Source organism: Panthera pardus, unplaced genomic scaffold (genome assembly GCF_024362965.1).
Source record: "Panthera pardus isolate Hobbes unplaced genomic scaffold, ASM2436296v1 HiC_scaffold_13, whole genome shotgun sequence".
NCBI classification, from domain to species: domain Eukaryota; kingdom Metazoa; phylum Chordata; class Mammalia; order Carnivora; family Felidae; genus Panthera; species Panthera pardus.
The window spans coordinates 20,894,349-20,909,450 of NW_026526688.1; the positions used below are offsets into that span (position 1 = coordinate 20,894,349).

Below are 15,102 nucleotides of genomic sequence, written 5' to 3' on the forward strand. Positions count from 1 at the left end.
TTGTAAGGATGTTAAGTAGGAAATGAAGGTGAGGTGGGGAGAACACAATTCTGCACAGCAGAGGAGAAACCAAGTCAGTTGGTGAGAATTAGGGTTTTTTTCTAATAAAATATTACGAACAGAGTACTGATAGAACTACCATAGGAAGGCCCTAAGTATCAAAAGATTAAAGAGAATCAAATTGGAATAAACTCCGACAGTTCAATAGAGAATAATATTCACATATAATGACATTATTCAAAGGAACTAAAAACCAGAAAAATGGATTTTGAAAGTAAGTATTTTCTACTTCAGGAAAAAAAGAAAAACTGGCAGATAGCATGCTGTAACAACTATCAATTCCTAAGTTTTGTCACTACTCAGAAGACTTAAGAAAGGATTAAGTTCCAAAGAATATTTATTATGTCTCATACATTCTCTTCTCCAAAGGTATTAGTTTTAAAACTAATCAACTACTGGGGCACCTGGGTGGCTCAGTTGGTTGAGTGTCCAGGGCCATGATCCCAAGGTCATGGGATCAAGCCCCACATTGAGCTCCATGCTGAGCGTGGAGCCTGCTTAAGATTCTCCCTCTCTCTCTCTCTCTCTCTCTCGCTCTGCCCCTTTCCCCCACGCATGTGCACTTGCTCTCTAAGAAAAATAAAAATTAAATAAAATCTTAAAAAAAATAATCAGCTACTTAATTTATTGTTATATTGGGGCACCTTCTGCTTAACATTTTATAGTTAAAGTTCATCCCAGCTGATTTCAAACTAAATCCTCAGATTATTGTGGGAGCCAGGAAAAAATATAAAAAACAAAATCAACTGCCAAAATACAAGTTTTGTCATTTTAAACAACCAGAAAAAGAAAATGTGCATAACAAAATAAAGACCAATCCTAGTTAATATAAGCTACTAATAAAACGTAAGAAACTAGTCTAATCTATACATAATTACTAAAATAGTATTTTACTCTTGCCAAATGGAAACAAGATTTTATAAATGCTCTTTTATTGAAAGTTGTTTTACATGGAACTACACAAGCAGTTGTTTTCTTAAACCTTTCCTGAGCACCTTTTTGCAAATCATGGAAAATTAAAAGAACATTTAGAGCAAACATTGGTGGAAAAAAACAGCAAAAACATAGTAAGTCAACTTTTTTTGCTTTTTCAAACTATGAAGTATTTTTCTTAAAAAAAAAAAAAAGGAATGGAAGAGGTTTCCAACAAGAAAAATATAAACCAAATAAAAAAAAGCACTATAAAAATACTTCATTCTTAGAAAGACAGAAAATAGCTTACTCCATTTTCTTTTTCTTTAATGATTACAAGAATTAAAACTTAAAAGCACTACGTTCATCATGAATACAAATACCAGAAACAGCAACTAATGGTTAAGGTTTAAGAATGTTCTATCCTGAGTTCTCAAAGGCAAAAAAAAAAAAAAAAGAAAAAGAAAATGGATTAAGTTTCAAGTCTTTTGTTAATGCAAATTAAATACAGCTGCCACATATAATCCATGGAGAGGAGTAGAAGAAAACAGAAAAGAATAAAAACACTAAGGGACAACACTTTATCAAAGCAAATTACAGTATAATTAGCCATGTTAAGAACTTACGTATTTAAGAGTAATAGCAACAAGAGAAAAGCAAATAAGGAAGAGGAAATGTGAACAAAAGAGGTGCTCATTTAGAGACTTCCCAAATTAATATTGTGAAATATACCTTTGAGAGAAATCCACGTTTTCGGCTATATTTCCTATCAGGCCTCAGTTCCCTGTCATTCTGAGGAGGTCTGTCACCTTTCCCTTTTGGACTTGTGGTAACGTCTGAAACCTGTTCTTGTGAAGCTGAATTCCCTAGTTTGTCCTCAATGCACGGCCGAATTCTCAGACTAAAAGATGCCTCCTTTATTAAATAGTGTAGCACATTAATTTCTTAACACAAACTCCTGTTTAACATACAAGCCAGCCTTGTCAATAAATACAAAAAATTTACCAGTCCATCTCTTTAAAAATCAACCCACCCTCCCCCAAGTGGCATAAACTTAGACTTCTAAATTTCTGCAGACTAAACTAATGCTTACTGTAATCAAGTGAATATCATATCCTAGGCAATTTCCCAACTATACAACAACTAAAGCACATTTTAACATTTATTCTGCTATTATTAAGCAACTTTCATAATGTCATTTTATGTTTATGAAAGAATTCTCATCACAGTGAACATTACATATGCATATACAAATTAGAATAATCAATTATACCATCTCCTACTCCTCCCCAAGAGAATTCCTTTACCCACATTCCCCAACTCTTCCATTTCTGCTGAAATGAAATGTGAGGAAAAAATCATTCCTAGCACCTCTGTAAACAGAAAAACAATTTTCCCACAACACAATCTATTTTCAACAACTGTTTGGATCAAGCCCCCTGAGTATCTCCTGGTGAAAATACTGTAGGGAAAAAAATTCAAATTTCCTCTTCAAATTAGGAAGGGAAGGGAAGAGAAAGGAGGCAGTAAGAAATTATGCAGGTGATACTAACAGGAAACAAACCCTCAAATTCCTCATGCTGAATGGTATTTTGGAACATATCTCAGAAACAAAAGATAGACACACATGGTTATCCTTTCATAAGAAAAGCTTTACTTGTAATAGGTTTTCAAATTTACTAATGCATGGTGATAGGTCTGCCTGTTAAAATTAAAATGCTTAAAAGCAGGTTCCAAAGCCCACTACCTTCTATAAACTAAGTTCATTTTACAAAGTTTTCCTCCAAGTTCTGTAAATTCCTGATTATTTTTTCAAAAACCAGTATTCTGATAAATTTCATTTTGCAGAGTTACAAGAATAAATCATAATGTAAATGCTACTGTATCCCATTTCATTTCAGTGTTTCAGTCATCTAGTTTTACTACAGTTCAAAAACTATCCTAGGAATGAAAAATCCTAGTAGCCTTCAAATGAGTCCTAAATGGCAAAAGAACTTGGAGACTTTTCCAACAGACAATATACTTTGTAATGGTACTTTGTACTTCCAGCTCCTTTATCCACGATGAATTTTAACTTTCCCAATGCATCTTACAGTGAGTAAAGCTGTGCTTAATGAAACCTATAGAAAAACCATGTTTCTGCAAGCCGATCAGAAATTACTAGATTTTCAAATCATCCATTAAAACATTTAATCTTAGTAAGAAAAACTTTTATATTTCCAGGTTTAAAAAGAATATATACAGCATTAACAACTTGAGAGTTTCTTCCCTGAAATATACTTTTCATTAAGGAATGCCTATGAAAAATATCTTGAAAAATGGGGGAAAAGCTTAAATCTTCATTTCCAGCACTTTTAATTACCAAAAAGCCGCTTACCGTGGTATCTGAAGCCTCAGACTGCACATCTATGTTTAGCGATGTGCTCTCAGCTACAGAACCAGATCCCACAGCTGAATCTATAGTCCGAACATCCTCCTCCTCATTTTCTCTAGCCTGAAATATTTTAGTGGTATAAATCATACAACTATTAAAAAGGGCAATAAAATGTTATAACGGATGGCATGATTTTTTGAAAACATATTAACTCCTCTGGGGTAGAGTCAGAATGCCATCAGCATATGTACACTAACATACCACAAAAATAACTCAATACGTTATTTAAAAGGTATAAAACTTACAAGGATTTTTTGGAGAAATTTCATATATGACTTTTCCTGTTCTTTAAGGTGATCTATTAGATGAGTAAGGCGCTCAACATTAGCAGATCTTTCATTTTTCTCTACAAGATCTTCCCGCATGGAACTAGCTTTAGTAATATAATCACGAATCTGAACAAGCCTGCTTACAATCTGCAGGGAAAACATTTGGAGGTAAAAAATAAACAAATAAAATAAACAAAAAGGCATGAAAATAAACAGTATGTAAAACTGACCATAAATTATTCCACACCAACAATTCTACACATTTCTTATTTCAAATACAATAACCAAAGATACTTCTAGCTTTATCATTTGAATTCATACATGCAAAAGATCTGAATCAAATTTAGAATTTAATCAAAACATAACTGGCAATACTAACAACTCTAATTATTGGGAATTAAAGATTTTCAAAATTTGTTTTAATTTACATTACTTGAAAAAATTTACTTCCAGAACTGCATGCCTTTAAACCATTACTAACGTAAATTTTTTCTAACGTTTATATAATATTTCCTTAGCAGTATTCTAAATACTTCTGAAAGTAGTTTTCAAAAGAAATATATCACCATTTAAAAAAATTCTTACCATCATCTATTAATCACATTGTTTCAAACTCCCCTTTACCAAAATTTGGCAACACAGCCTCTGGTGGATAAACAGAAGCCCTAATTTACCTAGATATGGCACTTCTACAATCATTATGGGTAAAAAGAAGTTTACACTAAATTGAATAAATCTGAAAGATTCATGAGGAGAATCACACAAGTACCCAACTAAAATTCCTATGTGCATAACTCAGTAAAACTGAATCTTACTATTTCTACTTTGAAGTTTATGAAAACAAAGCAAAAGAAACATTTTACCACCTGGCTGCTCTCCATTGCAGGCTCTCCTCTTCCATCTTCTTCAGAGACTTGACAGTTTTGCAAAAGGTCATTACTTAAAGCGGAGGCAAACAACTCTTTACATTGTGCTGATCCAATCACTTCTCTCTTTGGAGGACTTACAGCAGCCTCTTTACTCTTGTTAGTATTAATCTGCATCGGCAAAAAGTTGAAGGGCTTTCGGTTTTCACCAAGCTGACGTTTGTTGTTGGCAGCTGTTGCTCTACCTTGAGAATCACTTCCAATGCTTCTCTACGTATGAAAAAGAAAACAAACCCCACAAACATTAATTTTTCAATAAAATTTTTTTTCAAAAAACTCCAATGTTCTTAGTCAATTTCATCATCAGCTATTAATTCAGGAAGTACAGTTAAATATACTACTTTTGTACTAAGACACAGAAGAGATTCAAATCTACAAAATTCTTTTACTAAAATATCAAAATTTGATTAACTTGTCTTATTCCTCATTTTCTCAGACATAATTCAACTGATGAATATGAGCAATAGTCTAAATGAAGTACTAGGACCACACACCATATTTATAACTCACATTGCTAATCAAACTTATTCACAGATTTTCTTTGGGCTTTGGACCCAATGACTAAATCTTAATATAAACATCACCACAAAGATATGTTTAGATGAAGCACTGTCTGAAAAAGTACTCAGCTCAGTGCCTGCTAAATAGCAAATGTTCAAAAATTAGTATATAGATGACTAAATATATGGGATCACCACCACCATCAACCCAGACTTGAATGTACCTTTATGTGTATTTGGTAAACTGTTGGTTTCTCTAAAGTACAGATGTGACCATAAAATGTTTGTCAAGAGTTCATTATCATTTCCATTTGCTTTTAGCTCCAAATTTCATTTCAGTAATTATAAGACCAACTACAGCTTTAAATTTGAGGTAATGTAGAACATTCCCTTATGCAGTGATAAACTGGATCTTCCCTTTTGCCATCTTATTCAGTTACTAACATGCAAAATTTAGTTCCAGAAGGAAATTATTCACATTAGTCCCAGAGTATACGTAATAAAGTCACAAAAGACTTGTCCTTAGCAAGTTTAGAAATAAAGTCTTTGTTGCCCTCCAAAGAACCTAATACCAACACCACTAATTAAAATTCTTTCCATATACACAGAAACTAAGAAAAAAGAAACCGCTCACTTCTTACTCTTAAGCTATTTAACTCATTCTAAAAATGTCTCATCATTATAACTGGATTTTTAAAATAATTCACAAACCTGATCTAAATCACTGAAGTTTATCCGCTGTTTGAGTTTCTCTAGTTCTGCCTGCTCTGGAACAGACATCTGAGTCACATATCTACTATGTGGAAACGTATGTGGAGTCTTTGTTCTTCGCCTTCCAACTCCTGGTGATGACTCCGGAGAAATATCATTAGTTACCCTTTTATCACTTTCTACACCAAACTTTTTCTTATTCTTTTCTGATGATCTATTTGCTTTCTTCTGTTGGCCACCCCAATCCTTTAAAAAAGTAAAGGCAAAAGTTAATCTGGCCTCTATCAAACCAGGAAAGTAATCTGATATGCTTAAAAAATTGGGGTCAGTCTTAAAGTTAAAAATGACAAAACATTTTTCACATAAACATACAGACTTAAGAGACCTTATTTATTTCTACTAATGCATTTTCTATTACATCTAGCCTAAGTTTCACACATGGTCCTTCAGAAAAGAGATTACTTTCCTATCACAGATCTTTAACAAACATAAATCCCCAAACTCTAGTCAGTCTGGATACTTTCAAAACCATTTTTAAAAACTGGTTCCCTACTATTTATAAATTGGATAGTATAATAAATTATAGATACCTTTACTGACCTCCTTTAAAATCAATGTGTATGATAAGAAAACAGATCTGGAATCCACCTGGATTCTAAAGTAATTATTGTTGGGGCACCTGAGTGGCTCAGTCAGCTAAGCATCCAACTTACGATTTCGCCCCAGGTCACGATCTCACGGTTCGTGAATTCGAGCCCTGCATCGGGCTCCATGCTAACAGCACAGAACCTGCTTGGGATTCTTTCTCTCCTTCTCTTTCTGCCCCTCCCCTGTTTGCAAGCTCTCTCCCTCTCTCAAAATGAATAAATAAACTTAAAAATAATTAAGTAATTACCATTATCTGAAGAAAAGCTCCACTGTATGACCCTAAGCAATTTAACTTCCCATAGTCTCGGTTTCCTAATTTCTAAAATAGCGTCACCTTTAAAACATGATTAAAAACACCATTCATGAAACATCTAGCACAGTGGCTAGCATATAGTAAGCAATAAACATAACTATTGTTATGTTTTACAGGCAACAATGCACCACATGATAAGGCCTGACATGAAATGACAAATATGATTCACATTTTAATGGGAAAACATTTTTATTTACTTAGTTATACCAACATAACCTAAGTCATTCAACAAAAAGGTCTATAAATTCCTACCTTAGCCATACTGGAAGAACTGTCTAGTTTTACTACGGTAAACCCTTACGGGATATTCTCCTCATTTATAACACAACTCCCTTCTCTACGAACTGTCTCTCCACCCCAATCAATCCATGTGTGGGTGTTCTTGCCAACCTGTTGTTCTACTTACCCTACCCCTTCCTGGCCACAGATGACTGGAAAAGAGATGTATATCTAATCCAAATTGGGATGATCATACTTTAAAAATTTCAAATTGGAACTAAAAGATAACTAGTCAGTATATAATTGTAGCCATAAACGAAACTTTTGAATGAAGGGGCAACCACAGTACACATGAACCACAGAAGAGAGAAAACCGGTCTGCGAAAAGAAAGTTGTGTTAAGCCAAGGAATTCAGAAGCAAATAGTCAGGGTAGTGAAAAAGCAATTCTTGACAACTTTCTAGTTCCTTTCCCTAGTCTCTTCCTAAAACCCAGCTATAGACCTCTAATTTGTTTAACTGGTTTTCCATAGAACATCTTTAAAACCTTATAATAAATTAATATCCATTAACTATAAACAAAAACGTCTTCAACTAATATAACAAATAGGCCAGGGTCATTTAATGTCTTGGCCAGCAAGAAGAAACTGTGTTTACAAAGAGTGTCAGTGAGTTTGATTTGGCTAAAGCAGGGGAAAGCTGAATTTTAACACTAGTAGTTAACGACACACCACTGATGAGAAGTTATCATACCATATTGTTAAGTCGGTCATCAACACCTTCAGTGCTCCAGTTTGCTACCTCCTGATCATTCATGCCTTCTTCAAAAGGACCTCCTCCTGTAGCCATCCTAGCTTTACCAATTAATTTTCTGCAAAACAAGTGAAAACTAATATTTTTAACACATAAAAACAAACTCTAACTTTTAAATCATCCCATGAGGTTAAGCGATGTAAAAGATCTCAGAAAAACTGATTTAATGAAATAGAAAGAGGTACTGTCAACCACGTACCATAAACAAATTGATTTAGCTGCCAGACACCTATTACAATTAACATGAGTTAAGTAGTTGTAGTGATGGGAAGGGGAAGGAAAACTTCAAAATATGCACCATGTGTCCTGGCCTGCATGCTTTCAGGCTACTTTAATTAACTAATTGAACACAGTCCTACAGAATAGAGCAATGAGGTAGGAAAAAGTTACTAAGGGCTAGAACCAAAACTGCTTGTAGAAAAAAAAAAAAAAAAAAACTAGGGGCGCCTGGGTGGCTCAAGTCAGTTAAGGATCTGACTTTGGTTCAGGTCATGATCTTACAGTTCATAGGTTTGTGTCCGGCATCAGGTTCTGTGCTGACAGCTCAGAGCCTGGAGCCTGCTTCAGATTCTGTGTCTCCCTCTCTCTGCCCCTCCCCCACTCGTGCTCTCTTTCAAAAATAAACAGAATAAATGTTTGCTCAAATCCTTTACTCCTTTAAAAAAAAAAAAAAGAAAGAAAGAAAGAAAAGAAAAAAAACTAATACTCCCAAAGACCTGGGTATTGGGTTTGTGTTCAAGTTTCAAAGAGGTTAGAAGTGCTCTGCATGAAACGTGGAGAAAGGTTTGTTTTTAATAGAAATGTTGGGGTAAGCAAGATAAAGAAAAGGCAGGGAGAGAAGAAGGCCAAGGTGGGTGAATGGCCAATAAAAGCCAAGAATACAGTGGCTTAAAACATTTAAGAAGAGTGATGCCAATTGTTTTACTTCAAATTTTATTTCTGCTACCTTAGTTCCCCCTAAATCTTGAATACTCTACCAAAGTCAAATTTTCCCCACTTAAAAAAAAAAAATTGAGGATTATGTGACTATCAAGGAAGGTACTGAATTTCATACCTGGGTCAAAGAGATGAGAAACAAAAAGAACAATGGTGGAAGCAGACGTTCAGAAGCAGAGATGAATCAGGAGAAAACAAGATTTCTACATAACCTTGTGAAGGACTCTGGCTTTCCACCAAGTGTGGAACTTGCAGGTTGGAGAAGGACTGAGTAAAAGACATGGGCAGATAACTTTACTTAGAATTCAAGGGGCAGAGAAAGGCATTAAACAGTAGGGTTATATTAGGTTTCTCACTTTACAAATAATAACAGTAACATTCAAAGGAGTTAGATAATTTCACCAAGGTCACTCAGCTAAAAATGTCAAAAAGGAATACAAATCCAAGCTACATTGGCTGTAAGATCCTAACTTATCCCATTCACTAGAGCAAAATATTAAAAGGATTATCATCCATGAGAAGTAGGAATTATATCGTAGATGTTTTATTGCTAGAGTATCTACTACAATAATATATTAACAGATTACAGAGAGGTTAAATTTTAGCATCTCAAAAAAGTAGTGATAAAATTCAAACACTTAATTTGGAAAAATCTTAAAAATTACAAATACAAGGGTGCCTGGGTAGCTCAGTCAATTAAGCATCTGACTTCAGATTAGGTCATGATCTCACAGCTTGGGAGTTTGAGCCCTTTGGGCTCTGTGCTGACAGCTCAGAGCCTGGAGCCTACTTCAGATTCTGTGTCTCCCTCTCTCTTTGCCCCTCCTCCACTGATGCTGTGTCTCTCTCTCTCTCTCTCTCTCTCTCTCTCTCAAAAATAAACATTAAAAAAATTTTTTTAAACAGTACAAATAGAGTGACACTTTCTTATAGCTGTATATATTATACTGTTTGTGGGTTTTTTCAATGAGCATATATTACATTAATAATTTTCTTTCTTTTTTTTTGTAATTTTTTAATGTTTTATTTTTATTTATTTTGAGAGAGAGAGAGGAAGTATGAGTCAAGGAGGGGCAGAGAGAGAGGGAGAGAGACTCCCAAGCAGGTTCCACACTATTAGGGTAGAGCCTGATGCAAAGCTCAATCCCACAAATCATGAGATCATGACCTGAGCCAAAATTGAGATTCGGACACTTAACCAACTTAACCAATTATTAAAGCAGGCACCCTACTTTAATAATTATCTGAGGTGAAACAAGTATATGTTAAACCAACAGCCAACAATATTAAAATAAAACATGAAGGACATCCCTATAAAAAACAAGAATGACACATATCAGTTATTTAACATTGTTTTCAAAGTTCTACAAAGTGGAAAAATATGAGGGGCGCCTGGGTAGCTCAGTCGGTTAAGCGTCCAACTCTTGATTTCAGCTCAAGTCATGACCTCAAGGCGTCAGGCTATATGCTGACAGCGAGGAACGTGCTTAAGATTCTCTCTCCCTCTCTGCCCCTACCCAGCTCATGTGTGCACATGTGCATGCTCTCTCAAAAATAAACGTTAAAAAAAAAAGGAAAAATATAAACAGAAATATTAACACTAAAAACAGAAAAGGTAGTGTTCTTAAAAATATGTATTAGAAAACCTAGAGGTTCAAAATATCACCAACAATCACAGAGAAAATACCCTGGAGAAAAATGATGCCACTGATTAACAGTGAACAAAAAGAAAACACCTAGGACTAAATATAATTTCGCCCTATGTAAAGAAGCACCAGTAAACTCTGTAAGACAATAGAAAATTTAGTTAAGTACAAAAACAAACTATCTTCCCTAATGGGAAGACAAATATTATAAACATCTCATTTTTTTAAAAAATATAGGCTTAATGAACTCCCAATGGGATTCTTCTTGGAATTTGACAAAACAAATATCTGAAAAATAAAAGTAGCAATAGAAGTTGGGAGAGCAGAAAACTAGCCCCAAGAGATATTCAATCATATTGAGTGCCTATATGAGTAAATTAGTATCAGCACCCCCCACCAAAATGCTGAAAAATACTCAATTAGAAAAACGTAATGAGGAAAATTAATTATAGCTAACATCCATTTTGCTTACTATATGGTAAGCACCATGCTAAGTATTTTATGAGCATTTTATCATTTAATCCTCATAAAAATACTACAATGTAAGATGATGTAGGATTTTCCAACTGATGGGACAATCTGCTAATACTTTTGATAAACATAGAGATTTAACAGCATTTCTTAACCAGGATTCTTCACCTCAAACACAAAACACAGAAAAATTATTTAAGTGCCAATTCTCAATTCTCCCAAGGCTGGTACCTACCCAGTACCAGTCCAGACACAGAAGAAAAATAAATTCTCAGTAAACAATGGATGCCTTAGAGTTTAATTCTCTTACAAGTGAAAAAGGCTGCCTTATACCATAACACCAAGGCAGTATCTAAGTAGATTAAATATAGATCGGGAAGATAAAAATCAGACAGACAGACAAGCAAGAAAACAGGATGGGCTTTAAAAACTGAGTTCTTACAAATATGGACTGCAGAAATAAAAAGGATTTTATTCACATAAAAGTAAATCCTAAATTTACACAGAATAAGTAGTAACTGACAAATTGGGGAAAAAATCTGAAAGAAGTATGAAATAAAATCAGTATCTTTACTATACAAAGAATTTATGGGGGGAAAAAACAAAATAAAAACATTAAATAAAAAACTCCAAGAAAAACAAGTATAAACAGGCAATCTAAAAAGAAGTCAGTAAACATAAAATGATAAAAATATTAATAATAAAGTCCAGCTGCAAATTAAAATAAGGGACTATTAAATTTGCTATATTACACATATTTCCTTTGCTGTAATCTTCCAGCAAAGGGAAACTGGAATGCTCAGTCACTATGGTGACAGCGTAAACTGGCACAACCTTTCTGGCAAGCATTTTGGCAATACTATATCAAGAACTAAAACCGAGTTTTGACCCTGTAATTCTATCTCTCCACAGCTAATATAAGAAAACAAACTTAAATGTGGGGGGAGGGAGACTATAATGCAGGAATTGTTCATTATGCTATAATTGTGGTAAAACTGAAAACTAAATGCTAAACAACAAGCTGGATGCTACTGGGCAAAAGTAGCCTTCAACCATGTAATTATGAAGGCTGAAAGATATTGCCTGTGTTTATAACATCATAGAGTAAAGAAGAGGAAAACAAGCAATATGCAAAAACTGTCTATAGATTTTAAAAGACTAAGGATACATACTAAAGTGCTTGCATGAAAGCAACTGTTGGGTGTGGGGGCAAGAATGTAATCATTTTTGCTCTCCTCTCATATATTTTCAGCAATACTTTATATCGTTTTTTATACTAGAAATTTATTTAAGAACTTTACAAAATAACTGACACCCATAGAGAGGTATGTTCAGTGAACTGACAATAAAATGAAACATTCCGCAACTGCTTTTTTCTAAATGTACCAATATAATTTATAACATTAAAGAATAAGAGCTCCAAAAACTACATATGCAGTAGAGATAATACCACCTTTAAAAATACAAGAACTTTAAAATTTAAATTACAATGGAAAGTTATTAAGGCTTTTAAGTAAAAACTCTTACATATCAATGTTTTCCTAAAATAGTGTATGCTGTGCTATTAGTAGAGTAATAAAGTTTATTTAAAGATAAATTAAAAATATATCTGGAAAGACAGTATTCTACATTTTATTTTTACATTATGATGAACTCCCCCTAAAATGAAATGCTTCTTCTAAGGATCTATTTGTAGGTTAAATGACTTTGAACACTACTAAGCTTCTAAAACAATTTAAAAACCATACATTAAAATCAGTTTGGGAAAAGTAGGTCAAATACTTTCTAAATCTTTTAAAACACCATTTACCAAATGAAGTCTATTAAATTTACAGAATAAACAACTTTGTCTACAGTTATGAGATAAAAACTCATGAGGAAAGAATATTTAATAACTTAATGATTCCAAGTGTACGTAAAAGGCACACTCCTATACAAGTATTACTATGAAGCTAAAGAAATAATTGCATGTAGATCAATTCTCAATATATTAACAGCTGATTTATCTAAGATGGTATCTCCCGCTATAAAATGTACAAAGTTGCAGGCAAGTATTTTCCTTCCTGCTAACCTCTCTGACCACATCAAAGTCATTTTTAGAAATAGAGGCCTGCCTTCTAAATTTTGTTCTGTAGATACATTAGGGGTTTTATATAGCTTTTATTATTTTAAACTACGAAATGGAAAGACTTCTAATCATCAAAATACTAGGTATGAAGACAAGACCAATTCAAGTAAGCTTCCAACGGCAGAATCAATAATAGGACTTCGTGACTACTATGATGTGGAACATGAAGCAGTGAGAAAGCTATCAGAGACTGAGTCCTAGGTTTCTAGTTTGAACAACTGGGTGTATGAGGATACGTTTACAGCAACTAGAGAAAGGACAGGTTTTTGTTGAGAGAAGATGATAAATTCAGTGTTAGCAGTGCTGGGTTTGAGAAGAAATCTAGGCTGGAGACAGACTTGCAAGGCATCTAGTCAGAAAAATACCTGAAGTGGAACAGAAGGCTTGGGGAGAGGATGAAAAGGAAGACACTTAAGATGGAGACTGTAGGGACACTGATATTTAAGAGACAGGGAGGAAAAGAACACTAAAAAGGTACAAAAAAACAGGAGGGAAACGAGCGTGTGTTAGAAAAGGGGAAAGTGTATAAAGAAGGAGAGTACTGGTAAGAATGCCAAATATTTGTCACGTTAAAAAAGTACTGAGAAGTGTCCACTTGGATTTAGCAACAAGGAGGTTACTGAAGACCTTAGAATGAGCAATTACAGCAGGGTGGTGAGGGTCAATCCCATAAATGGAATGCATCTATTGATGGGAAGGGACAAGGATAAAAGAGGTCATTAGGTAATTTTTTTCAAGGAAATCAGTCTTTGAAGGGAAGCAGGCAGAGATGGGCATGAAGAAAGTTCTGTTAAAAGCATGTTTAAAATTTGTTGGGCAAGAACTAGTAGAGGAAGATATTGAAGATGCAGAAAAGAAAGGACATGTGGGTGGTCTCTGAAAAAGCAGGAGCAACTGGGACCCAGGTGTAAGAAAAATGATCAGCTTAAGACAGGCAGAAAACACCTCTTTTACTGAAACCAGAGGAAAGGAGGGAAAGAAGAAAGTAGATAGAGGCTGGTTAGCAGATCTGTTCATAGGAAGAGGAGGGCATCTGTAAGTGATGTGAAGTAGAAAGGACTGAGCCTTAAATGTCAGGGTGAGAGGCAGGGTCTGAGAGATTTCAGAAGAATAAAGGAGAATGACTGTGGGCAGCACTAAGGACTCAGGTGAGAGCAGGCAACATTCACTGAGAGCACCTAGCTGCAGTGTGAATGTTTTCCCAGCTGTGCTCATCAGCCTTGGCCAAAATACTCCACTGAATCCATCCAAGGTAGGATTTTGCCAGGCAGATTTCATAGAAAGACAATAAAACAGAAAAGGTGAAGAAGCCACTGGAAAACAATCAGTGCAAGGGATGGATGATGGTATGGGAAAAAGGGGGATAAAAGTAAAATTCTTCTACTTTAAAAAAAAAAATTTTTTTTTTAATGCTAATTTATTTTTGAGACAGAGACACAGAGAGACAGGGTCAGAGAGAGAGGGAGACACAGAATCCAAAGCAGGCTCCAGGCTCTGAGCTGTCAGCACAGAGCACCACACGGGGCTCAAACTCACAAACGGAAAGATCAGACCTGAGCCGAAGTGGGATGCTTGGCCGACTGAGCCACCCAGGTGCCCCTTTAATATTTAAAAAAAAAAATTTTTTTTTAATAAAATTCTTCTACTTTAAACAAGCACTTCCACCCATCCTATGACCTACTAAACTAAGTTGCAACGAATAAATTTCATTTAGCTATTTTTTGACATTTTGGTTATTTTTGCTAAGGTATCATTTGGACTATTTAGAGCTTTTTTGGCTCCCTTATCTTGCAAAGATATGAAATGCAAAAATACTATGGCAATTCATAAACTTTCAGTGACTGATCTTTTTGAAGAAAATCCTGTTGCAAGATTCTTAACTATACAAAATTATTTATATATACATATATATAATTACAGTATTAGTTACCACATAAATACCTATGACTGACCTAAGGTTAACCTTTGAAATAAGAATATAAAGAAGAAATTAATCAGCTGAAGAAAAAAAATTATTTTTCTAAAATCTTCAAATTCAGATATCATCTCTGACATAGCATTAAATCACTCCTAACCATCTCTGGAAATACCTTCTTGAAAACTGTAATTATTTTAGAA

General features: G+C 34.4%; 1 protein-coding gene across 25 annotated transcripts in view; it reads right to left on the minus strand.

Moving 5' to 3' along the window:
• The window catches only part of PCM1 (pericentriolar material 1), an 83,817-nt gene that overhangs the window by 63,529 nt on the left and 5,186 nt on the right, over positions 1-15,102 (minus strand). For 15 of the 25 annotated variants that reach the window (XM_053900903.1, XM_019466701.2, XM_019466698.2 and 12 more), the window contains 6 exons: positions 7,744-7,861; positions 5,813-6,058; positions 4,542-4,811; positions 3,652-3,822; positions 3,350-3,466; positions 1,705-1,887 (listed from right to left, as the gene is read on the minus strand). In XM_053900903.1, the coding sequence (XP_053756878.1) occupies positions 1,705-1,887; positions 3,350-3,466; positions 3,652-3,822; positions 4,542-4,811; positions 5,813-6,058; positions 7,744-7,839 (1,083 nt within the window). In that variant the 5' untranslated portion in view covers positions 7,840-7,861. The remainder of the gene's footprint in view (positions 1-1,704; positions 1,888-3,349; positions 3,467-3,651; positions 3,823-4,541; positions 4,812-5,812; positions 6,059-7,743; positions 7,862-15,102) is intronic. The other 10 variants (XM_019466711.2, XM_019466712.2, XM_019466713.2 and 7 more) reach the window with 3 other exon arrangements.